The sequence below is a fragment of the Salvelinus namaycush genome, chromosome 37, assembly GCF_016432855.1.
Source record: "Salvelinus namaycush isolate Seneca chromosome 37, SaNama_1.0, whole genome shotgun sequence".
NCBI lineage: Eukaryota > Metazoa > Chordata > Actinopteri > Salmoniformes > Salmonidae > Salvelinus > Salvelinus namaycush.
This window is the reverse complement of record NC_052343.1, coordinates 18263177-18287440: the sequence shown is the minus strand read 5'-3', so window position 1 is coordinate 18287440 and position 24264 is coordinate 18263177. Positions and strand designations below refer to the sequence as shown.

The window sequence follows — 24264 nt, the reverse complement described above, 5'->3', positions numbered from 1 at the left end:
TGATTTTAGGGGAAACATTTAAATGTCTTGGAATGGCCTAGTCAAAGCCCAGAACTCAATCCAACTGAGAATCTGTTGTAGGACTTAAAGATTGCTGTACACCAGCGGAACCCATCCAACTTGAAGGAGCTGGAGCAGTTTTGCCTTGAAGAATGGGCAAGAATCCCAGTGGCTAGATGTGCAAGCTTATAGATACATACTTCAAGAGATTTGCAGCTGTAATTGCTGCAAAAGGTAGCTTTATAAAGTATCGACTTTGGGGGGGTGAATAGTTGCGCATGCTCAAGTTTTCTGTTTTTTTGTCTTATTTCTTGTTACACAATAAAAAATATTTTGCATCTTCAAAGTGGTGGGCATGTTGTGTAAATCAAATGATTCAAACCCACAAAAAAATCTATTTTAAATCCAGGTTGTAAGGCATCAAAATAGGAAAAATGCCAAGGAGGTGAATACTTTCGCAAGCCACTATAGATGCAGAGTCCAGAGAGTTATAGTCCAACAGTAATTGAAAATCAGAGTGCTTCAGGAATCACAATGACAGGATGAATTCAATTAGTTAGGCATTAGAGCATTCCATTTTGTTTCTATGAGGAATGTGGGGCAATTCACTTCAACAGTATTCATAGAGCTCAGTGATGTACGGATATTATCCCCCTTCTGCAGGGTTTTTAATATGGTTGGAGTATGGAGGTTTCAGGTGCCTACCTTGGCGGGGATGAGGCCCTGCAGCATGTTGATGCTCTGCATGATGACGAAGGCCTCCAGCATGTCAATCTTGTACTCCAGACAGTGAACAGTGAACCGGTAGAGCTCTGGGAAGGAAGAGGAGAACAGCTCTCTCAGCATCTCTCCCTCCTGACGGGAACGCTTCTTCAGCCAGCCCTGCATGGGGACAAACACACATGTATACATGTAGACAAAGACACACACACACACAAATATGCAGACACACAGAAAAAGATACACACATGTATATATACACACACACACACACACACACACACACACACACACACACACACACACACACACACACACACACACACACACACACACACACACACACACACACACACACACACACACACACATATGCACTCACACATTTTCATCCACTGATAAAGAGTGAGAGAATGTTCCTGTGCCCACCTCCAGAATGGGGCTCCAGTTGAGCACAGAAGAGCTCATGAACACCATTCCATTACGAGACACGGTGGCAGGCGAGGCGTTGTCGATGTTGTGGGGCTCAAACACAATCTTGCAGTTGGGAGCCATGGGGATCCTGTCTCCATTGGCCAGGGTCAGAGTCCTGTTGTCATCCAGTACAGAGTTGAGGTTCTCTATCCAGATAGCATCTACTGGTCCATCTAGTACTATCCAGATGTGCTCCCCTGCAGAGGAGAGAGACATTAGAACCAGTCTGCTTATTAAACTAATCAAAATCAACTATGGAGGTCAGAGAAAAGTATTAGAACATCACTTTTAGTAAAAAGATAGAGAAATGAATAGAAAGATATGAGAATATTGAAAACACATGGAAATAGAGATGGGGGAAAATGGTCTGCCCCATTGTTCTATATGAATTCCATAGAGACTATACGGGATGCACTATATGTGGGTTCATGCTCTAGCAGGTGTAATGCATGAGTAACTTTGCATGCGTATTTCTTTCAAGTACAGTGAAATGCCTTTCTCGCAAGCTCTAACCCCAACAATGCAGTAATCAATAACAATGCAATACTCACAATAACAAGGTAGAACAAAAACACACAAGATATAAAAATATGAAATAAGAGGTGTCTGTCTCACCTTTCTTGGCTCTCAGGGTCTTCCTCCACAGGGTAGAGAAGATGCCGTCAGTCCAGTCATTGGTAGCTACATCTAGACGGCCAAACATCTGAGGGGCGGTGATCGCTTTGGGGTTCATACGCATCTCTCTGTGTGGCTGACCGCAGTCTGTGGGTGCAAACACACAGACAAATTAACTTAACACAACTTTTTATTTTTTTCTAGTGCATGTAAATGTCTGTGCATTTTAGTTTAGTATGACTGCCATGAGGTAGCAAATAAGGTCATATAAGTCCAGTGTTTTGATGGGGATGTTTCTCACCTGTCATGGCTCTCATCAGGGTGTGAATGCAGGTGGTTTTTCCTGCTCCGCTGGGCCCCAGGGCCATCATGCCATGGCGGACCCTCTGGGTCTCAAACAGCTGAATCACCTTCAGCTTCCATGGAGGATGGCTGATCAGACCTGCCTCTGCCACCTACAGTATGGAACACATAGGGATAAGAGAAACTCTTCATGTTATGAGACCAGACTCCTCCACCTACAGTATGGAGAACAATGGAAGAGAGTGAGGGGAACTCTCCATGTTATGAGACCAGACTCCTCCACCTACAATATGGAGAACAATGGAAGAGAGTGAGGTGAACTCTTCATGTTATGAGACCAGACTCCTCCACCTACAATATGGAGAACAATGGAAGAGAGTGAGGTGAACTCTTCATGTTTTGAGACCAGACTCCTCCACCTACAATATGGAGAACAATGGAAGAGAGTGAGGTGAACTCTTCATGTTTTGAGACCAGACTCCTCCACCTACAATATGGAGAACAATGGAAGAGAGTGAGGTGAACTCTTCATGTTATGAGACCAGACTCCTCCACCTACAATATGGAGAACAATGGAAGAGAATGAGGTAAACTCTTCATGTTAACACAAATAAATCCTTACCTCACATATAGATCGAAAAAAGGTTTTATGCTACTATGGTATTAAGGCTAATACCAAGACGAGATTCATCCCTTAAACTCTGTATTTTACTGTGGGAGCGGCATGTAGCCTTGCGCTTAAGACCGTTGGGGCAGTAACCAAAACGTCGCTGGTTCGAATCCCTGAGGTGACTAGGTGAAAAATATGTCGATGTGCCCTTGAGCAAGGCACTTAACCCTAATTGCTCATGTAAGTCGCCCTGTATAAGAGCTAAATGGCTAAAATGTAGAATGTACTGTAGGGGAAAGGAGAAGAGACAGGAGAGAAGAGAAGCAGTGTGAGGAGGAGGGTTGTGAGAAACTACATGTAGATAGAAAATTCTTTGTGTCACTCTGAAGTCTAACTAACTGTAAAGGGATTATCTTATATAAAATGTCCTCTCACCTGTTTGTCGATAGCTGTCTCCAGCTCTGGGTAGCCTGCTTTATCTAGCTGGATCCCGGGGAAGAGGTCCTCTATCAGGCTGAGGAACAACGGTTCGTCTTCATCTATCTGTCAACACAAATAGTATTATGTAAGTGAAGTTAACCATGATACCACTTGTGTTGTATTGCACCTCACTGAAGATGAAATCATTATTCATGTATTATAGAATAGTATATTAAAAAAAATAACAATCTGTAACACTTAATGGTGCTTAAAAAAAATGGCTTTTCTAAAATGGCAGTTGATTTTGAGGAGAATGTCCTGTATATCTGAGTGACTGTACTCACCAGCTTGGACAGGTTCATATCTCTGAGAACCCTCATGACGATGGTAGATTCTGTGTCGTTGGGGTTCGCTCGTTTCACCGCCCCCAGTGTTCGCAGAACTGACAAAATGTTTCGGAGTCCAAAGTCGTAATGCACCTTAAAAACAGAGAGTGAACCCAACATGGACTGTATGGAAATAGAACTATGAACTACACAAAGATCATAATCAACACATACATGGTTGTTTTTATACTGAACAAAAAATATAAACGCAACATGTAAAGTGTTGGTTCCATGTTTCATGAGCTGAAATAAAAGATCCCAGAAATTGTCCATACACAAAAAAAGCTTATTTCTCTCCCATTTGAGCACACATTTGTTTACATCCCTGTTAGTGACCATTTCACCTTTGCCAAGATAATCTATCCACCTGACAGGTGGTATATTAATTCCCTCTAAAGTGATTTGAGGCCTCCCGAGTGGTGCAGTGGTCTAAGGCGTAGTGCTATCTGTGCCACTAGAGATTCTGGGTTTGAGTCCAGGCTCTGTCACATACAGCCGCGACCGGGAGACCCATGGGGCGGTGCACAACTGTCATTTTCCGGGTTAGGGGAGGGTTTGGCCGGCAGGGATGTTCTTGTCCCATCGCGCACTAGCGACTCCTGTGGCGGATCGGGTGCAGTGCACGCTGACACGGTCACCAGGTGTACGGTGTTTCCTCCGACACATTGGTGCGGCTGGCTTCTGGATTAAGTGGGCATTGTGTCAAGAAGCGGTGCGGCTTGTCTGGGTTGTGTTTCGGAGAACGCACGGCTCTCGACCTTCGCCTCTCCCGAGTCCGTACGGGAGTTGCAGCAATGAGACAAGACTGCAACTACCAATTGGATACTACAAAATTGGGGTTAAAAAAATAAAAAAATTGATTTGCGACTGTGATGATACACATTAAATAACATTTCACTTGACTTGATTGTTTACTTATATGGAACTACATTAAACGTATATCTTCGCATGTTCAGCTCTCATTGAAATATCTACAGTAGTTACATTTCATTTCATAGCTGACCTGCTTGGAGAGCTGCTCCTCACACAGTTTGTAGAGGGTGAAAAACTTCCTGGCCAGCTCTATATTGTCTATGAAGCCACAGCTGGCCAGCTTGACCCGGATGATGATCTGACGGTCTGGGACCATCATGGCCACCGAGCGGAAGTTGATCTTCAGGTTCTCTGGAAGCTCCTGACGACCTGCGTAGCCCGGGTTCTAATGGGGGGCAAAAACATTTAATAATCAAATCTTTATTTAACCAGGTGAGTCTGTTAAGAATAATTTCTTATTTACAATGATGACCTGCCATGAACATAGTGTACTTCAGATGATTGATGTTATGAAAATGCAAAACAAAGTCTATGACTAACATCCTCAAAGTAACAATAAACCTTGTCTGATTCGGACTAGTTTCAGTTAATCTTCTTTAAGACAAGAATTCACTATTCCTTTCAGAAGTACTTTAAATGAAGCTCTACTTGACAACGTGTTTGTGAAGGGGTTTCTACAGTGAGTAGTTTATAGACTGCTAATAATAATAATAACCATAGTCAGGAAGATGCCGAATTCGGGATTCATTTCCACGTTGTCTCCGTCGGTGAAGATGAAGTTCTTGCGGCGCTCCTTCTTGCAGGTAAGCACGATGGCGATCTGCTGGGCCGCCACGGAGAGCACTGATAGGTCAATACGGTTGAACTCATCAAAACAGCCCCACGAGCCCGACTGGGCTAGGCCTGTCAATCAACACAACATTACACATCACTCTTCACATTAAACTCCTCATTCAAAACAACCCCAAGAGCCTGACCTGTCAATCAACACAACATTACACATCACTCTTCACATTAAACTCCTCATTCAAAACAACCCCAAGAGCCTGACCTGTCAATCAACACAACATTACACATCACTCTTCACATTAAACTCCTCATTCAAAACAACCCCAAGAGCCTGACCTGTCAATCAACACAACATTACACATCACTCTTCACATTAAACTCCTCATTCAAAACAACCCCAAGAGCCTGACCTGTCAATCAACACAACATTACACATCACTCTTCACATTAAACTCCTCATTCAAAACAACCCCAAGAGCCTGACCTGTCAATCAACACAACATTACACATCACTCTTCACATTAAACTCCTCATTCAAAACAACCCCAAGAGCCTGACCTGTCAATCAACACAACATTACACATCACTCTTCACATTAAACTCCTCATTCAAAACAACCCCAAGAGCCTGACCTGTCAATCAACACAACATTACACATCACTCTTCACATTAAACTCCTCATTCAAAACAACCCCAAGAGCCTGACCTGCACATCAACACAAAGACACACAACATTACACTGTTCATTAGGTTCAGGTTGAGATCATCATTCTTTTCACAGTAATATGAGTGACATCTTATATAGCCTATAATCCCCCAAAATCATATACATATATCCAACTCCTATGGTCATTGTCATGCAAATGTAACAGGAGTTGGCAAGAGAGCACACGTGTATTTGGGACCAGGCAATATGAGTAGAAGCTCCTACCTTTAAAGATCCTCCCCAGTCCTCTGAAGTCCATCTGGTCGGAGCAGTTGAAGACCACCACGTACTTCCCCAGGCAGCGGCCCATGTCTTTAGTGGTCTCAGTCTTCCCTGTCCCTGCAGGGCCGGCTGGGGCTCCTCCCATACTCATCCCCAGAGCCTGGGCCAGTGTGATGTAGCACCTGGGACAAAGACACACCAAGGAAAATATATATCAAGGATAATCACCCAAAGATATTCAATGTGATACACCATACACTTGTGGGCACTAAAAAGTTAGGCTGGGCTGTGGTAATGGTAGACTGGTTACTGCAATGTGTGTGCAACACTGCACTCTAGTGTTTCCTAGCAATAGTTTGTCAAAAAAACCTGTACATTTTTAGTGCCACAAGTGAATGGTGCCCTTTTAGCCCAAAATGCATGATAACTGGTTAAGCTATTAGAGTGGAGGTGGAGCCACTTCCTAGTCCTTACCTGTCAGTGAGAGGGGTGATGACTAGTTAGTCCTTACCTGTCAGTGAGAGGGGTGATGACTAGTTAGTCCTTACCTGTCAGTGAGAGGGGTGATGACTAGTTAGTCCTTACCTGTCAGTGAGAGGGGTGATGACTAGTTAGTCCTTACCTGTCAGTGAGAGGGGTGATGACTAGTTAGTCCTTACCTGTCAGTGAGAGGGGTGATGACTAGTTAGTCCTTACCTGTCAGTGAGAGGGGTGATGACTAGTTAGTCCTTACCTGTCAGTGAGAGGGGTGATGACTAGTTAGTCCTTACCTGTCAGTGAGAGGGGTGATGACTAGTTAGTCCCTACCTGTCAGTGAGAGGGGTGATGACTAGTTAGTCCTTACCTGTCAGTGAGAGGGGTGATGACTAGTTAGTCCTTACCTGTCAGTGAGAGGGGTGATGACTAGTTAGTCCTTACCTGTCAGTGAGAGGGGTGATGACTAGTTAGTCCTTACCTGTCAGTGAGAGGGGTGATGACTAGTTAGTCCCTACCTGTCAGTCAGAGGGGTGATGACTAGTTAGTCCTTACCTGTCAGTGAGAGGGGTGATGACTAGTTAGTCCCTACCTGTCAGTGAGAGGGGTGATGACTAGTTAGTCCCTACCTGTCAGTCAGAGGGGTGATGACTAGTTAGTCCTTACCTGTCAGTGAGAGGGGTGATGACTAGTTAGTCCCTACCTGTCAGTGAGAGGGGTGATGACTAGTTAGTCCCTACCTGTCAGTGAGAGGGGTGATGACTAGTTAGTCCCTACCTGTCAGTCAGAGATGTGATGACTAGTTAGTCCTTACCTGTCAGTGAGAGGGGTGATGACTAGTTAGTCCTTACCTGTCAGTGAGAGGGGGGATGACTAGTTAGTCCTTACCTGTCAGTGAGAGGGGTGATGACTAGTTAGTCCCTACCTGTCAGTGAGAGGGGTGATGACTAGTTAGTCCCTACCTGTCAGTCAGAGGGGTGATGACTAGTTAGTCCTTACCTGTCAGTGAGAGGGGTGATGACTAGTTAGTCCTTACCTGTCAGTCAGAGATGTGATGACTAGTTAGTCCCTACCTGTCAGTCAGAGATGTGATGACTAGTTAGTCCCTACCTGTCAGTCAGAGGGGTGATGACTAGTTAGTCCTTACCTGTCAGTGAGAGGGGTGATGACTAGTTAGTCCTTACCTGTCAGTGAGAGGGGTGATGACTAGTTAGTCCTTACCTGTCAGTGAGAGGGGTGATGACTAGTTAGTCCTTACCTGTCAGTGAGAGGGGTGATGACTAGTTAGTCCCTACCTGTCAGTGAGAGGGGTGATGACTAGTTAGTCCCTACATGTCAGTGAGAGGGGTGATGACTAGTTAGTCCTTACCTGTCAGTGAGAGGGGTGATGACTAGTTAGTCCTTACCTGTCAGTGAGAGGGGTGATGACTAGTTAGTCCCTACCTGTCAGTGAGAGGGGTGATGACTAGTTAGTCCCTACCTGTCAGTGAGAAGGGTGATGACTAGTTAGTCCTTACCTGTCAGTGAGAGGGGTGATGACTAGTTAGTCCTTACCTGTCAGTGAGAGGGGTGATGACTAGTTAGTCCCTACCTGTCAGTGGGAGGGGTGATGACTAGTTAGTCCCTACCTGTCAGTGAGAAGGGTGATGACTAGTTAGTCCTTACCTGTCAGTGAGAGGGGTGATGACTAGTTAGTCCTTACCTGTCAGTGAGAGGGGTGATGACTAGTTAGTCCTTACCTGTCAGTGAGAGGGGTGATGACCAGTCTGTCAGTGCAGCCCAGGAACTCATTCTGATAGATGAAGCCTACGTCAGTCATGTTGATGATCATCTTGTCAGAGTCCTCATTGAAGTAGAAACGACACTGCTTCAGCCACTCAAAGTCTGTAGGGCTTTTGATATGCAGCCGACACTGAGGGGAGAGCAGGGGGAAAGAGAAACCATTCTGGAAACAAAGCATTGCCAAAGCCTATGAAATTCCTAAAACCGCAAATGATTTGTCAAATGTGATTTGAATACCAGGGGAAACTCAAATTGATATTCTCAGCCTACCATGCCCTAATCAGAAAATATTTGGTGGAACAGTTTGCCAAAAGTTCACAAATATGTTACACAACAGCTATTATTACCTTCAGTTTATATACTGAAAGGGACCTTTGGGGTTGAATTACTATTTTAGCCACTGAGTCAGTTTGTGATTCCAGTCCACTCACCAGGTCATCAAAGATGTCCCTCTGGTGAACATGGATGGTTATGAGTGTCTCATACTTGGCCCGCTCCATTGAGGCCAGGTCTTTAGTGGTCATGTCTATCAGGGTGTTGAGAAGCTCCAGGAAGAACTGGTTGGTCTTGGGCATGATCTTACGGTCGTAGCGGGCGTTGGTCAGGGCCTCCTCTGAGTCTCTGGTCCAGATCATCTGGACTCCCAGCAGACCAACCTGGTTGATGAAGTCAGAAAGAGAGGACATCATGATAGGACATCAATGAGAGAACGTAAAGTCATCTTTCCTGGCTTCGATGTCTTCCTATCAATCAGGGATGTAATCAGGACAATGTATAAAATCAGGAATGTATAGAATTTGGCTAGTGTGTAGATCAGTTTCAGTTATACAATAATGGAGGATAATGTCAGAAAAGCAGGAATCCCTGATCAGGTATTGAGTAATGAAACATAGGCGTGGGAAAGTCTAACTACAAGGCCATAGCTCCAAGGTCAAGGTTAAGGTAATCTATCACATTATAAAAGAGAATGAATGATGACCCCAAGACCAGGACTGTGTCACAAATTGCAGCCTATTCCCTATATAGTGCACTACTTTTGAACAGGACCTGGGTCAAAAGTAGTGGACTATGTAATAGGGTGGCATTTAGGATGTATCCCATGTCTCCCCACCTGAGCAGGGAAAGAGTCCAGGAACTCAATGAGCTGGAAGCCTGAGTCATGGATGGCCAGGACAGCCTGTCTGATGACCAGGTGAAGAGACCTCTGGGATTCCTTCAGCAGGGCGTTGAGCCAGACCTCCACGTTCCCTTCAGCCGTCACAGGCCGATCCAGCTCTACCGTCTCCCCCTCCCTGGATGAGATGGCCAGGATTCGGTCGTACATCTGTGGAGACAGAAGGGCAGATACTATTGATGTTGCTGAATCTGGGGTAGTTACTATTGCAGAAGGACAGATACTACTAATAGTCAAATAAGTAACTTGTAGAAACATTTTAGGAAAAAAATGATATGTCTGTCTGTGCGTTACTGTACCTTGTCATGGAAGCGGACACATTTAACGTTGTCAAAGACGTTGAGCAAGTGGGCCTGGATGGTGTGGGAGTCCGAGGCTTGGCCCAGAATCTCCAGCAGGGCCGGGTCAGACACAAAGAAGAACCGAGGGAACAGCAGACGCTTCTTCTCCAAGTACCTATCAGTCACACAATCACACACACAACCAAGGGTTGAAAACTGGATAGCCAGAAGCTACAATCTATCCGCAACATTAAAGCTGATCTACCCCCTAAAAAAAGGGTTGAAAATAATACTCGTTTGGTACACATCATCAAGCTACCAATGTACAACGCAGGCAAACTTGGAAGGTGTCATACTGGTACATGAATACTTTCAATTCAACTATTTAAAACAAATTCAAAGTATAAGTATAGGCCTACCCAGTGAGAGACTTCTGACAGACCTCCAGACAGACTTACCCAGAGACTTCTGACAGACCTCCAGACAGACTCACCCAGAGACTTCTGACAGATCTCCAGACAGACTTACCTAGAGACTTCTGACAGACCTCCAGACAGACTTACCCAGAGACTTCTGACAGACCTCCAGACAGACTCACCCAGAGACTTCTGACAGACCTCCAGACAGACTTACCAAGAGACTTCTGACAGATCTCCAGACAGACTTACCCAGAGACTTCTGACAGACCTCCAGGCAGACTCACCCAGAGACTTCTGACAGACCTCCAGGCAGACTTACCTAGAGACTTCTGACAGACCTCCAGACAGACTTACCCAGAGACTTCTGACAGACCTCCAGACAGACTTACCTAGAGACTTCTGACAGACCTCCAGACAGACTTACCCAAAGACTTCTGACAGACCTCCAGACAGACTTACCTAGAGACTTCTGACAGACCTCCAGGCAGACTCACCCAGAGACTTCTGACAGACCTCCAGACAGACTCACCCAGAGACTTCTGACAGACCTCCAGACAGATTCACCCAGAGACTTCTGACAGATCTCCAGACAGACTTACCTAGAGACTTCTGACAGATCTCCAGACAGACTTACCTAGAGACTTCTGACAGACCTCCAGACAGACTCACCCAGTGAGAAACTTCTGATAGACATTCAGATAGACTTACCCAGTGAGAGACTTCTGACAGATCTCCAGTTGTTCCAGCAGGTGAGGCAAAAGCTGTCCCATGGTCTCGTCCCCCACACATGACTGCACCACGTTGGGCATCTCATGGACCCGCGTCATGATCTTCACCCAGGACTTGTCGATGTTGGAGAAACGTTTCGCCTCCTGTCATTCAGATGATTCAGACTAGATTGTCATTCCTAAGTTTGCAAAAGTTCCTGGGTCCCCCCCCCCCCACCCCCAAAAAAAACATGATTTCTGAAAAACCAGGGCACTGTAAAAGTTCCCGAAATTGTGGAACCCCAGCACTTTGTGACATCAGCTGATGTAAGAAGGGCTTTATAAATACATTTGATTAATAGCGTAAGGTTAAAGACATGTTTTCAGATGAAAAGTCAATGTATTGGTTCTTACCTTGGGTAGCTGTTTGGCTATGTCCCCTCCCACGAACACAGCCTCGAGGTAGATCCACAGGTTCTGGACAGTCATCCAGTTATCTATGATGTCAGTGGTATTGGAAAGGTTCTGAACCCATTTCTGGATCTGGGCCTTGAATGGCGTGTTGTACCTGTGGAACACCAAGTCATCATCTGAGTCAAGCATTGACTACTACAGTACACAAACACTAAAAGTCGGTACAATGCAGCTGAAACCTTACAGGGATTTATGCCAAGCACCCCCAGTCTAAACACAACTGTCTAAACACAACACCACAACTGTTGAACTCTAGATGACAAGTTAACTGGATGCTGAAATACAACGGAGGCTGCTGAGGGGGCTCATAATAATGGCCGGAACGGAGCAAATGGAATGGCATCAAACACCTGGAAACCATGGAAACCATGTGTTTGATACCATTCCACTGATTCCGCTCCAGTCATTACCATGAGCCTGTTCTCCCCAATGAAGGTCCCATCAACATCCTGTGCTGAAATATGATAAACAATTGAGAAGAAATCATATATCACTCCGAACCTCCAGGTCATTTGTTGCCTCAAAATCAAGACTGAATTAGGCTACATTTAACTATTGTTAACAAGCATGAAGCAGAAGTCAGTCTAGATTTCCAGGCTAAGTCATTTGGGCCTCCAGTAGGTCTCTAGTCTAACCTGTTGCTCATGAGTGATCCCAGCACCATGAGGCTGTCCTCCATGTTAGTAATGATCTCAGCGGTGCTGTCGCCCCTCAGCAGCAGCTCCCCTCGCGTCTTGAAGTTGGCGAAGGTGAACGTCTTGTTGTCCCACTCAGCAATCACCTGCTTCAGCTTCTGCTCAATGTCCCTCTCCTTCACCGCACTGATGCAAATATCCTGCCCAGCGGGAGTTCAAACAACATTCATCTTTATTTTACCTTTGTTTTACCAACTTGTCCCATTGAGGTCAAACCATTTTTCTACCCTCAATTTACAGTACAGAATAGTTATGGTGAGTGGAGTACCGGTAGTTGTACGGCTATAGAGAATAAATTACCTGGAACCTACCCGCGTTTCAGCACCAACAACAGCAACAAAAATCCATAATCACCTCAATTTCCTCTTTGCATTTGAGGAGCGGAGCTTCCATGATGTTGCGCAGCTTGAAGGTGTCCGTCTCCACCTCGAAGCTGTGTCCTGTCACCTCGGTGATCCTCTTCCAGTGACGCGTCATCATGGCCTTGTTGGTCATCAGTTCCAGTAGGGGGCAACACTCGTTGAACTCATCTATACTTTTCTTCAGGTCAAGGAATGCCTTCCACTCTTTCAGGGCACGGGGCAGCTTGCGACAACTGGAAATGGGGGGTGAAAAAACCCGAACATATAACTTCCTTTTGGAAATGTAAATCCTCAATGAGATTATTCATCAATGAGTTCTGTGTAAATGTCTCTCATGGTCTGGGTTGTAGTTTGGTTTCCTTACCGCGTCTGGAAGTCAAGAAGTTCGTTATTGATCCTGTCTATGTGGATGTCGGCCCAGAGGATGTCATAGTAGCCGTTGACGGTGTCGATGACACTGTTGTAGAGTCCATAGAGCTTCTGGAGGAGGGTGAGCTGTCTCCTGATCTCCAGCAGCTGAGGGTGTTGGGTCACAGGCAGGCCAAACAGCTCCTCTCCACCAGTGTAGGTGATGTACTTACGGAACAGGTTGTCAAAGCGATTCTGACCAAACAAAATGAAAAGTACAGTAAAGTGCATGAATGGTCACATGACAGTAAAGTGCATGAATGGTCACATATATAATTTCCAAAACCATGCAACACACAATAATACAATCATGCATGTTGTTGTCTATGTTAAATATGGTAGAAATAAGTAATACATAAAAAATAAATAAGACATAGAACATGTGAATGAAAACCTCTGTGAATGTATCAACTTAAATGAAGTGCTTCAGAGTAGTATATACTGTAGATTCCTCTCTTGAAGATACACACTGTACTCACCTGAAACATGATGAGTCTGTCACTAGCGTCTTGGGGAGCCAGTCCGACAACCATGGGACCGTCCTGGGAATGGAACACAGCCTGTGTCAGCAATTAGCTAGCAGTCTTATTTAGAGCGTGCCAAGTTAACTGTAATAGAAATAGAAATGTCTAAGACCTAAACAGCCTTGGTGTTAGGTGTAGCTGTGAGTAAGACCTAGACAGCCTTGGTGTTAGGTGTGGCTGTGAGTAAGACCTAGACAGTCTTGGTGTTAGGTGTAGCTGTGAGTAAGACCTAGACAGTCTTGGTGTTAGGTGTAGCTGTGAGGAAGACCTAGACAGTCTTGGTGTTAGGTGTAGCTGTGAGTAAGACCTAGACAGTCTTGGTGTTAGGTGTAGCTGTGAGGAAGACCTAGACAGCCTTGGTGTTAGGTGTAGCTGTGAGGAAGACCTAGACAGTCTTGGTGTTAGGTGTAGCTGTGAGGAAGACCTAGACAGTCTTGGTGTTAGGTGTAGCTGTGAGTAAGACCTAGACAGTCTTGGTGTTAGGTGTAGCTGTGAGGAAGACCTAGACAGTCTTGGTGTTAGGTGTAGCTGTGAGGAAGACCTAGACAGTCTTGGTGTTAGGTGTAGCTGTGAGGAAGACCTAGAACGAGCTGTGAGACGTGTCTGAACCTTGTCATAGTCCTGATAGAAGTGTCCACAGTCCTCCACAAACGTCTGCACGTTGTCTATGAGCTCTCCTCTGAAGTTGGGCTGCAGGGACACCAGCTCATTCTGAACCTCTGTGCTGCGGGCTAGCAGCTTCTCCCAGGTGTAGCGCAGCGTGTCCACCTTCTCTGCCTCCTCCTTCGCCACTACCAGGCCGTACTTATGGAGCATGGAATAGGACTCCTAGGAAAGGGAAAGGGGAATGCACAGCACTGAACAGACACATAATACAACACAGATCTCCAGTGTCTTCTCACAACCAAATACAGACTGCAAGGACTTAATCAAACTATGGGCAAATCCTAACTTCCACCTAAGTTGAATTTTCCCCCATTGATACCACTGCCTGACTAAGTAGAAATTTGACTTAGGTGGGAATTAAGATTTACCTCCAACTGAATGAAAGTGGACATTGCAAATGTCTCAGTGAATTATTCATACAGTATCTCTCTGCAGTAGTGTAAAGTACTTAAGTAAAAATACTTTAAAGTACTACTTAAGTCGTTTTTTGGGGTATCTGTACTTTACTATTTATATTTTTGACAACTTGGACTTTTACTTCACTACATTCCTAAAGAAAATATTGTACTTTTTACTTCATACATTTTCCCTGACAACCAAAAGTACTCGATACATTTTGAATGCTTAACAGGACAGGAAAATTGTCAAATTCAAGCACTTATCAAGAGAACACATGGTTATCCCTACTCCCTCTGGCCTGGCAGACTCACTAAACACAAAAGCATCTTTTGTAAATAATGTCTGAGTGTTGGAGTGTGCCTCTGGCTATCCATACATTTTAAAAACAAGAAAATGGTGCTGTCTGCTTTGCTTAATATAAGGAATGTTTTATTATTTATACTTTTACTTTTGATACTTAAGCATATTTAAAACCAAATACTTTTAGACTTTTACTCAGGTAGTATTTTACTGGCTTACTTTCACTTTTACTTGAGTTACTTTCTATTAAGGTAGCTATACTTTGACTCAAATATGACAATTGTGTACTTTTTCCACCACTGTCTCTCTGAAAGAAGTGTGCATTTGTGCTCCCTACCTCTATGGGTCCCACTTGGAAGTCAATGGAGATCTGCTGCTCTCTGATCTCCTTCAGCGATGCCATGGCGATGCGGATGTCGTCCAAATCTTTGATTGGTCGGTTCAATTTCTTTGCCGCCTCGTCCACTAACGTGAAGATGTTCTCCATATCTGTCCGGTACTTCCTGTTACAGTGCAAGCCGTAGTCCACCATCCAGCTCTTAGTCTCCACAGTCAGGGCCATCTTCAGGTCAGCTGTTCAACAACAAATCAGATATTAGTCTGATAATAACCAGATATTCATGCAGTTGTAATATTCTTGTTAGAACCAAGTATTGAGTTTACTCTTGTTAGAACCAAGTATTGAGTTTATTCTTGTTAGAACCAAGTATTGAGTTTATTTGTTATAATTACTTGGTATTATATTGAAAAGGTGATTGAATTGCTCCCGAATTGTAATGTTGTTAATGCATTTATTTTGAAGAAATATGTATTTAATGTATAAGTGAATAGGTTGGTTTACTTTTAAGTTTAAGTTTTGACCAATAAGGTCGCTTTTTTAGCTGTGTCCAATGGGAGAGTTGACCTGGTTATTGGGAGGCCTGGGAAAAAAAAGAGAGGGAGAGAGACGTTGAGAAAAGGATGGACATTACATTATGACCGTTGGTGAAGAAAAATGATAAAAGAAGACGATAAAAATAGAACAAAACCCATACCTACCCAGTTTTGAAGGGAAATACCGATTTAATTTTATAAGAGAGTTGTTATAATTTTGTTAAGAAAGACTTTGTAAAGACTGAAGCTACCGTCTCATCATGGAGGTATTTGCCAGCCTTGAGGTTAGCCTTGCATCGTGCAACACCGAGAGAGAATTGCTTGGGAAAGATTAACGAGTTCACATTCCCATGGGATATCGGTTACTGCTAAAGAGTACTGTCTGTATTGATAGCTGTGCTTGCTGTGGATCTTGTGAGGAAACCTGAAAGGAACTGCCGTACTTCACTGAGGGAATATCTACGCGTAGTGAGTAACCACAACGGTGGGGTGCTTCGGGACTTTATGTGTGTTGTCTTTTTTTTTGCTCCAACATGCGCCAACGGGTTAAGCAAGCTTGAAATAATTTGGACATGGGTTGTGCACGACTCATTGGGGTTTCTTATTTTTTATTTCTTTTGATGTGGAGCTTTGAAAATGTAATAATACACATTTTGAACCTCATGTATGTTGCCTTGGTGGAGTCATTTACTGTTTCAATTTCATTTAATGCATGGGAAAGCATATCCTTATACAATAACAAAAATCTAGAATCATTCTATCTAAAGTTAATAACCTAGTTGTCATCACCCTAGATAGTTTACAATAGGGATTCTTATTGGAGATGTCCTTCTCACCTAACATCCAATGCTGTTGAGATACTCTACGTAAGGTAATATCGTGAGAGTCAAATTCGAGCCTGGTGAGAGGGTTACACAGTGTTGAAAAATGAAATAACAGTACTGTGAAATACTACTAAGAACATGTGCAGTCATATTTGGCAGGGTTGTCTTGTGAGGTTAATGCAGGGGATCAGCAGTGAAAATAGCCCAAAATTTCACATAACGGGGAGAAAGTTGTAGAGAGTTACAGGTCAGTCTACAGTTACCTATATTGTATTTGAGATTTTTTTTTTTTTCAGGGGGTGCTGTGGCACCCTAAGAACCACTACTTCCCACGGCTAGGTACCTGTATAGAGGGCCAGTGCTCCTACAGTGATGTATTCTACCTATATAGAAGGCAAGAGCTCCCAGAGTGATGTATTCTACCTGTATGGAGGGCCAGAGCTCCAAAAGGAATGTACTCTACCTGTATAGAGGGCCAGAGCTCCCACAGTGATGTACTCTACCTGTATAGAGGGCCAGAGCTCCCACAGTGATGTACTCTACCTGTATAGAGGGCCAGAGCTCCCACAGTGATGTACTCTACCTGTATAGAGGGCCAGAGCTCCTACAGGAATGTACTCTACCTGTATAGAGGGCCAGAGCTCCCACAGTGATGTACTCTACCTGTATAGAGGGCCAGAGCTCCTACGGGGATGTACACTACCTGTATAGAGGGCCAGAGCTCCTACAGTGATGTATTCTACCTATATAGAAGGCAAGAGCTCCCACAGTGATGTATTCTACCTGTATGGAGGGCCAGAGCTCCTACAGGGATGTATTCTACCTGTATAGAGGGCCAGAGCTCCCACAGTGATGTACTCTACCTGTATAGAGGGCCAGAGTTCCTACAGTGATGTACTCTACCTGTATGGAGGGCCAGAGCTCCTACAGTGATGTACTCTACCTGTATAAAGGGCCAGAGTTCCTACAGTGATGTACTCTACCTGTATGGAGGTCCAGAGCTCCCACAGTGATGTACTCTACCTGTATAGAGGGCCAGAGTTCCTACAGTGATGTACTCTACCTGTATGGAGGGCCAGAGCTCCCACAGTGATGTATTCTACCTGTATGGAGGGCCAGTGCTCCTACAGTGATGTACTCTACCTGTATAGAGGGCCATAGCTCCGACAGGGATGTACTCTACCTGTATAGAGGGCCAGAGTTCCTACAGTGATGTACTCTACCTGTATGGAGGGCCAGAGCTCCCACAGTGATGTACTCTACCTGTATAGAAGGCCAGAGCTCCTACAGGGATGTAATCTACCTGTATAGAGGGCCAGAGCTCCCACAGTGATGTACTCTACCTGTATAGAGGGCCAGAGCTCCCACAGTGATGTACTTTACCTGTATAGAGGGCCAGAGCTCCCACAGTGATGTACTGTACCTGTATAGAGGGCCAGAGCTCCCACAGTGATGTACTTTACCTGTATAGAGGGCCAGAGCTCCCACAGTGATGTACTTTACCTGTATAGAGGGCCAGAGCTCCCACAGTGATGTACTCTACCTGTATAGAGGGCCAGAGCTCCTACAGGGATGTACTTTACCTGTATAGAGGGCCATAGCTCCCACAGTGATGTACTTTACCTGTATAGAGGGCCAGAGCTCCCACAGTGATGTACTCTACCTGTATAGAGGGCCAGAGCTCACACAGTGATGTACTCTACCTGTATAGAGGGCCAGAGCTCCCACAGTGATGTACTTTACCTGTATAGAGGGCCAGAGCCCCCACAGTGATGTACTTTACCTGTATAGAGGGCCAGAGCTCCCACAGTGATGTGCTTTACCTGTATAGAGGGCCAGAGCTCCCACAGTGATGTACTTTACCTGTATAGAGGGCCAGAGCTCCCACAGTGATGTGCTTTACCTATATAGAGGGCCAGTGCTCCCACAGTGATGTACTTTACCTGTATAGAGGGCCAGAGCTCCCACAGTGATGTACTTTACCTGTATAGAGGGCCAGAGCTCCCACAGTGATGTGCTTTACCTATATAGAGGGCCACAGCTCCCACAGTGATGTACTTTACCTGTATAGAGGGCCAGAGCTCCCACAGTGATGTGCTTTACCTATATAGAGGGCCACAGCTCCCACAGTGATGTACTTTACCTGTATAGAGGGCCAGAGCTCCCACAGTGATGTACTCAGGCTCAGCGTTGATCTCCAGCTCCAGATCTTTGTAGTAGAGGATCTGAGACTCAAACTCAGACAGCAGAGGGCTGCCCTGGCTGAACTTCTGGATGGTGTCCTCTGGCTCCTTCCTCCAGATGTGGTGGTAACGTCTGAAGCGGTCCAAAGCATTCATCACCTCCTGGCCAACAACAACACAACAGCCAGGTCTTAAATGCACTTTCAATAAAGTTTTAATTTAATTGATTTGATTTGATTTAGGTCTCATTTTCACAGCAACATCTTAGGGGATAGGTGTCAGTATCAAACACAAAATAGTTCGAATTTGACACACTAAGGTCAGAATGTTAGGAAAACAGGAGAAACATACTTTTTATTTTTGTTTTGTGTGTACACCTGTATGTACCTTCTTGGTAGAGTTGATGGAGGTGCTGAGCACAGACACCAGCTTGATGATCTCCTTGTTCTCAGACACACTCTTGTAGTAGTTCCTGGCCTGGTAGGGTATGGCCTGGGTCACAGAGGCGGAGATGTCTGAGGTACTGCCGTCAGCCAGGCTCCTGTAGGTGGTCTCTCCGTCCTCTGACTCACTGTCACTCTTGTCCTGTCTCAGAGCAGCCAATCGTCTCTCACTCATCTTCCTCTGTGTTGGCATGAACAGAATAATTCATCCTTGTTTTAAGACTAACTAAAATCTCATGATTGTGCAGATGTCACAGACATATTAAAGTCAAACATTTGATGTGAATGTGTTTTATATATATTTCCACACTATGAGGTTGGAATACTATGAAAATTATGATATTGCCTTTTTAGTGTACGAGCTGTTTGAAAAGACTGCCTGACATTTCAGCCTGTTTTGGTGGGATTGAGTTTTGACCTGGCAATAACAGCTAGTTTTCAGTTCTCCCCTCACCACTCCAAGACAGTCCTAGCAAATTCTTGCATGAGAAATTGCTCTTTGCTAAGAAGCATTTTTTGTTGTTGACAATTTTAATTGAAAACAATCACAGTAAGGTACTTAATTGTTACCAAGAAATTACTTCATATTGAAGCTTTAAGCTTTAAGCCACGGCAAGCCCACCTTGGAGATCCTCTCCTTGCTCCACTGGCCGACTCCTTTGCTGACACTGACCACACTCTCCACAGCCCGGTTCAGAGCCTGCTGGACCTCATCCAGGGCTGGGACCATGGCGATGTTGGGGATGGACAGGGACACACTGGTCCTGAAGATAGGCTGCTGACCACTGCCCTTCAGACGGCTGGGGGAATCACTCTCTGCTGTGGGGAGATGGGGCGGCATTGAAGTAGGGAGAAATGGAATGGGAAACCCTGCCCTTCTAGACAGCCCCACCTTACTCCAACATCTAAAGGGTGGAGCTCAAAGGGAGGCATTTTGTTACAACTTTGTGACAACTGCTAATGTAAAAGGGGCTTTATAAATACATTAGATTGATGGAACTTACTCAGGAAGTGCAGTAGTGAGGAGGCGTGGAGGCGTTTGCGGAGGGTCTCCAGGGTGTTGCGTGTGAGCCTCAGCAGGGCGTCCACGTTACGGTGGTTGAAGTGGGACAGAAGCTCTTCAGCCTCCTCCTCCATCACCTCCAGCAGGTCTTTCTTCTTCTTCCTCTTCACCAGGGGAGACGGGGGGCCCGTGGTGCTCGCTGCCGTGGTGTTACGAGACAGCAGGTTGATGCGACCCTCTGACTTACCCTCCTCCTCCCCTGGGAAGAGGCATGAACAGACGTGAATACACCTGGATGTACACCACCACGCACGCAGGCATGTACACCACCACGCACACAAGCATGTACACCACCACGCACGCAGGCATGTACACCACCACGCACGCAGGCATGTACACCACCACGCACGCAGGCATGTACACCACCACGCACGCAGGCATGTACACCACCACGCACGCAGGCATGTACACCACCACGCACGCAGGCATGTACACCACCACGCACGCAGGCATGTACACCACCACGCACGCAGGCATGTACACCACCACGCACGCAGGCATGTACACCACCACGCACGCAGGCATGTACACCACCACGCACGCAGGCATGTACACCACCACACACACAGGCATGTACACCACCACGCACGCAGGCATGTACACCACCACGCACGCAGGCATGTACACAGGCACACACACTTTCTCATTTTCAGTCTGTAACAGTCAGTCTTTGTGCACCTGAACAATCGTTTTGCTATTGTACCCTTTCCCTTGTATTTTGCTGAGCCTGTTATCACTCTCTGTTTGAGTTTTGCTGCATCATGATTATCACAGTTAAAACTGTAGGTTACAGTACCTTCACTCTCCACTAGGTCCATATTAGTCCTGCTCTCCTCTAGTAGTTCCTCCTCCCCCTGCTTGTTCAGTTCAAACTCCAGCAGCATGTTGATGAGCTCATTGGTTGCCTCCTCTACCAGGGAACTCTTGGAATGGAGACTCTGAGATCCCTTTATACACAGCTCCTACCATGACATAACAGAAGAAAGTACATTAGCCTATATCAGGGGTAGGCCACCCTGTTCCTGGAGTGCTGCAGGTACTGCACGATTTTGTTCCAACTAGCCACCACACCTGACCAACTGAACTCAGCCGTTTCCAGCTACAGTAGTCATTTACAACATTAACAATGTTTACACTGTATTTCTGATCAATTTGAGGTTATTTTAATGGAAGAAAAATGTGCCTTTCTTTCAAAAACAAGGACATTTCTAAGTGACCCCAAACTTTTGAACGGTAGTGTATGTGTATAACACATAATACAGAGGGAATCTTTGTTACCCTGGTGGTCTGAACGAACTCTTCACAGCTGAAAGGTTCCTCCAGGGGCAGAACCCACAGTGTGGCTCCACTCATCTCCTGCAGCACAGCGTCTATCCTGAACTCCACCAGGTCATTCACTCTGTCCATCAGCAGCTCCAGGTCCCCTGGACACACAGGTTACAGGTCAGAGGTCATACACAGCACCACGGTGTCACCAGGGGTCACAAGGAAACAGCAGTTACAATCAGCTTTGCTCACTGGGACAGCAGATATAACTTTTTCCAATGGGATATTTGACATGAGTTGATCAGGCACAATTAGCTGCGATCAAATGACGTCAAAGTTTAGGTGGGCTTACTGTTCTGGTTTTGTGGTGAGATTGTTCTGCCATTTTATAGTATGGTGCTATGACAGAGCACAGTACAGTGCTGACAAGGTTAGATTGGACATGGTTACATACTGAGAGCACTGTTGATGCGGCTGAGGTATTTCTCGATGTTCAGTGAGGTCCAGTTGAGGGAGGTCAGGCCTGGCAGAATGGCTTCGTCCACCTTAGCAACATGAGGCATCACCAGTTGCCCAAAGGCACTCTGGATCTTAGCCCGGACCCTGGCGTTCTCCGTCAGAACCAGCTGTGGATGGGCGTCAGAAATAGAGAAAATAGTAATAACACTTTACTTAATGCCTGCCGTTATAATGTCTTCTAATCTTCGCATTAAGATTCTACTGACTATATCCCATCCCATAGGACTTTCTACTCAATTCAAAATGAATTGAAATGACAACCCTTTTATTACTGTTGTTGAGTGTACGTAAAACTTTTTAAAGATACAGGACACAGTATCATGCTCAATATGCTTCAGTTGATCAAAAGGCATCATGGAAAACATAGTGTACCTGCAGCTTGTTGTAGTTCTTCTTGAGGGCATCTTGTTTCTGCTGTAAGATGGCTGCGAAGGGAGGAATCTCCAGCCTCATCCTGGTTATGCAGTCTGTCTCCCTAATCTGAGTCAGGATCTGGGGGTCAAAGTTGACAAACAGGTCCCCCGTATCCTGACATTTGACCAGTAAAGAGGCCTGGAGGCCCAGTCTGACCTCCTCGATCTGGGGAGTGAGAAAGTGTGAGAGAGAGCGAGAGAGAGAAATGGAGAGACAGCAAGAGTGTGAGAGAGTGAGAGAGACGAGAGAGAGGAAGAGAGCAAGCGAGAGAGCACGAGAGAGCGTATGAGTGATATGAGTCATCTACAGTATGTCTGTGGGAAATCAACGAGTAAATCAAAAGTAATCTCAGTCTTGCCAACTACGGCAGCACAAACAGATCTGGAACCAGGCTACTGATAAGGGTACAGATCAGCATTAATAACAGTAACAGTTAACACTGCTATGCTACTGGAGTATAAGTCCAGCCAGTACACCAGAGACCGTATCAAGCATCTCAGAGTAGGAACGCTGATTAAGAATCAGTTTGCCTTTAAAATCACAATAAATAAGATATCCAGGAGGGGCCCTGTCTCACCTGCTTCATCCATCCACTGTGGTAGAGCATCTCAAACTCTAGCAGCACCCTGGCCACCCTGTTGTAGTTCCTGATGATGCGTTTGGCCTCGGGTGTAGCCAGCACCCCAGGGTGTTCCTGAAACAGATCCATGGGTTCCTGGATCCTCCGATACAGCTGGCGGGCCCACAGGATCTTACCAGCTACCGGGGGCAGGTCCCGGCCAATGGGAGGATCCATCTTCTGCTTGGTGTAGTTACGGGACACCATCTCTATGTCTCTCCCATAGTTCTGAAGGATCCGCTGGTACTTCTCATCGATGCCCAGGTCTGGAATGCCCAGTCTTGGTGATGTAAGGGGAGATTATGATATCAAATGGAGAATGAATGAAATGGCTGTTAAAAGGACTGAAATTAATTAAAGGTTGGTTTGAAATAGAGGTGGACTGAAATAACGGTACCGTTCAAATTTCTTCAGTACATTCAAAGCTCTCTCTGTGTTTTGAATCTTATCGAAAGTGTTATCCATGAAGGTCTTCAACTGATTCTGAAAGCAAATGAACACAACAAACAATTGTGCAAGTAAATTATGAGATTATTTAGATATGTTGTGTTATGATTTACTGGTAAGTTTGTTATTAAGTGTAAACTTACGTGCAAGTCAGAGGTATTTTTACAAAACTCGTCATAGTCTTGATCAAAGTCTGTTCTTCTCTGATCAAGGAAACTGTAGTGCTTTTTCTTCATGCTCAATACAATGCTCTGAAAATAAAAGACAGACAGGTTATTTTTCCATTCTTTCCAAAGCTTCTGAGGCTTTTGATCATTTCTTGTGTCTGTATTCATTCCAACCAAAATTTAATTTCCTTTTAATCAGAGTAGTAGGCCACATAATATAGAATGTAGAATGATGATGACATGCAGCTTCTGGCTGGACACCATCCCTATTTAAAGATCCTCCATCTACAAAGGCAGGGATGAAAGGCAATGTATAAAATAGCAGTAATTTCTCCAATGAGCAGCTTACCATAAAATATGTATATTCTGGCTCCTGTGAACAAACTGTCAACTTCCACAAAAGGCCATCAGGACTTAGTAATGGATCAGCTTCTGCTCATTAAAATGAATACTAAGTTCAACGCAATCAAATAAATTGAGGACACATTTTATGATGAGTAACAAATATTACTTTTTACTTTGTGAAATGGCTCCTGACCATTACATTTGTTTTATTTTTTAAAATTGTATTTAAACTTTATTTAACCAGGTAGGTGTCACACCCTGGCCTTAGTTATCTTTGTTTTCATTATTATTTTAGTTAGGTCAGGGTGTGACATGGTGAAGTATGTGTTTTTGTATTGTCTAGGGTGTTGTATGGTTTAGGGGGTTAAGTAGAGTAGA

General features: G+C 45.0%; 1 protein-coding gene across 2 annotated transcripts in view; it reads right to left on the bottom strand.

Annotated features, from left to right (window-relative positions):
- Positions 1-24264, bottom strand: part of dnah5 (dynein, axonemal, heavy chain 5) — a 63092-nt gene that overhangs the window by 26465 nt on the left and 12363 nt on the right. Inside the window, exons 12-43 of one of the 2 annotated variants that reach the window (XM_038977139.1) lie at positions 23518-23625; positions 23325-23410; positions 22886-23207; positions 22267-22473; positions 21830-22001; positions 21388-21533; positions 20906-21071; positions 20051-20308; positions 19669-19862; positions 18991-19227; positions 18564-18765; positions 15061-15296; positions 13968-14186; positions 13314-13376; positions 12791-13029; positions 12419-12659; positions 12005-12204; positions 11310-11463; positions 10897-11060; positions 9788-9944; positions 9426-9638; positions 8746-8970; positions 8272-8444; positions 6062-6240; positions 5057-5244; positions 4532-4726; positions 3487-3621; positions 3158-3265; positions 2111-2264; positions 1810-1956; positions 1150-1391; positions 706-882 (exon numbers count right to left, since the gene is read on the bottom strand). In XM_038977139.1, coding sequence (XP_038833067.1) covers positions 706-882; positions 1150-1391; positions 1810-1956; positions 2111-2264; positions 3158-3265; positions 3487-3621; positions 4532-4726; positions 5057-5244; positions 6062-6240; positions 8272-8444; positions 8746-8970; positions 9426-9638; positions 9788-9944; positions 10897-11060; positions 11310-11463; positions 12005-12204; positions 12419-12659; positions 12791-13029; positions 13314-13376; positions 13968-14186; positions 15061-15296; positions 18564-18765; positions 18991-19227; positions 19669-19862; positions 20051-20308; positions 20906-21071; positions 21388-21533; positions 21830-22001; positions 22267-22473; positions 22886-23207; positions 23325-23410; positions 23518-23625 — 5907 coding nt within the window. The remainder of the gene's footprint in view (positions 1-705; positions 883-1149; positions 1392-1809; positions 1957-2110; positions 2265-3157; positions 3266-3486; positions 3622-4531; positions 4727-5056; positions 5245-6061; positions 6241-8271; positions 8445-8745; positions 8971-9425; positions 9639-9787; positions 9945-10896; positions 11061-11309; positions 11464-12004; positions 12205-12418; positions 12660-12790; positions 13030-13313; positions 13377-13967; positions 14187-15060; positions 15297-18563; positions 18766-18990; positions 19228-19668; positions 19863-20050; positions 20309-20905; positions 21072-21387; positions 21534-21829; positions 22002-22266; positions 22474-22885; positions 23208-23324; positions 23411-23517; positions 23626-24264) is intronic. The other variant, XM_038977140.1, reaches the window with a different exon arrangement.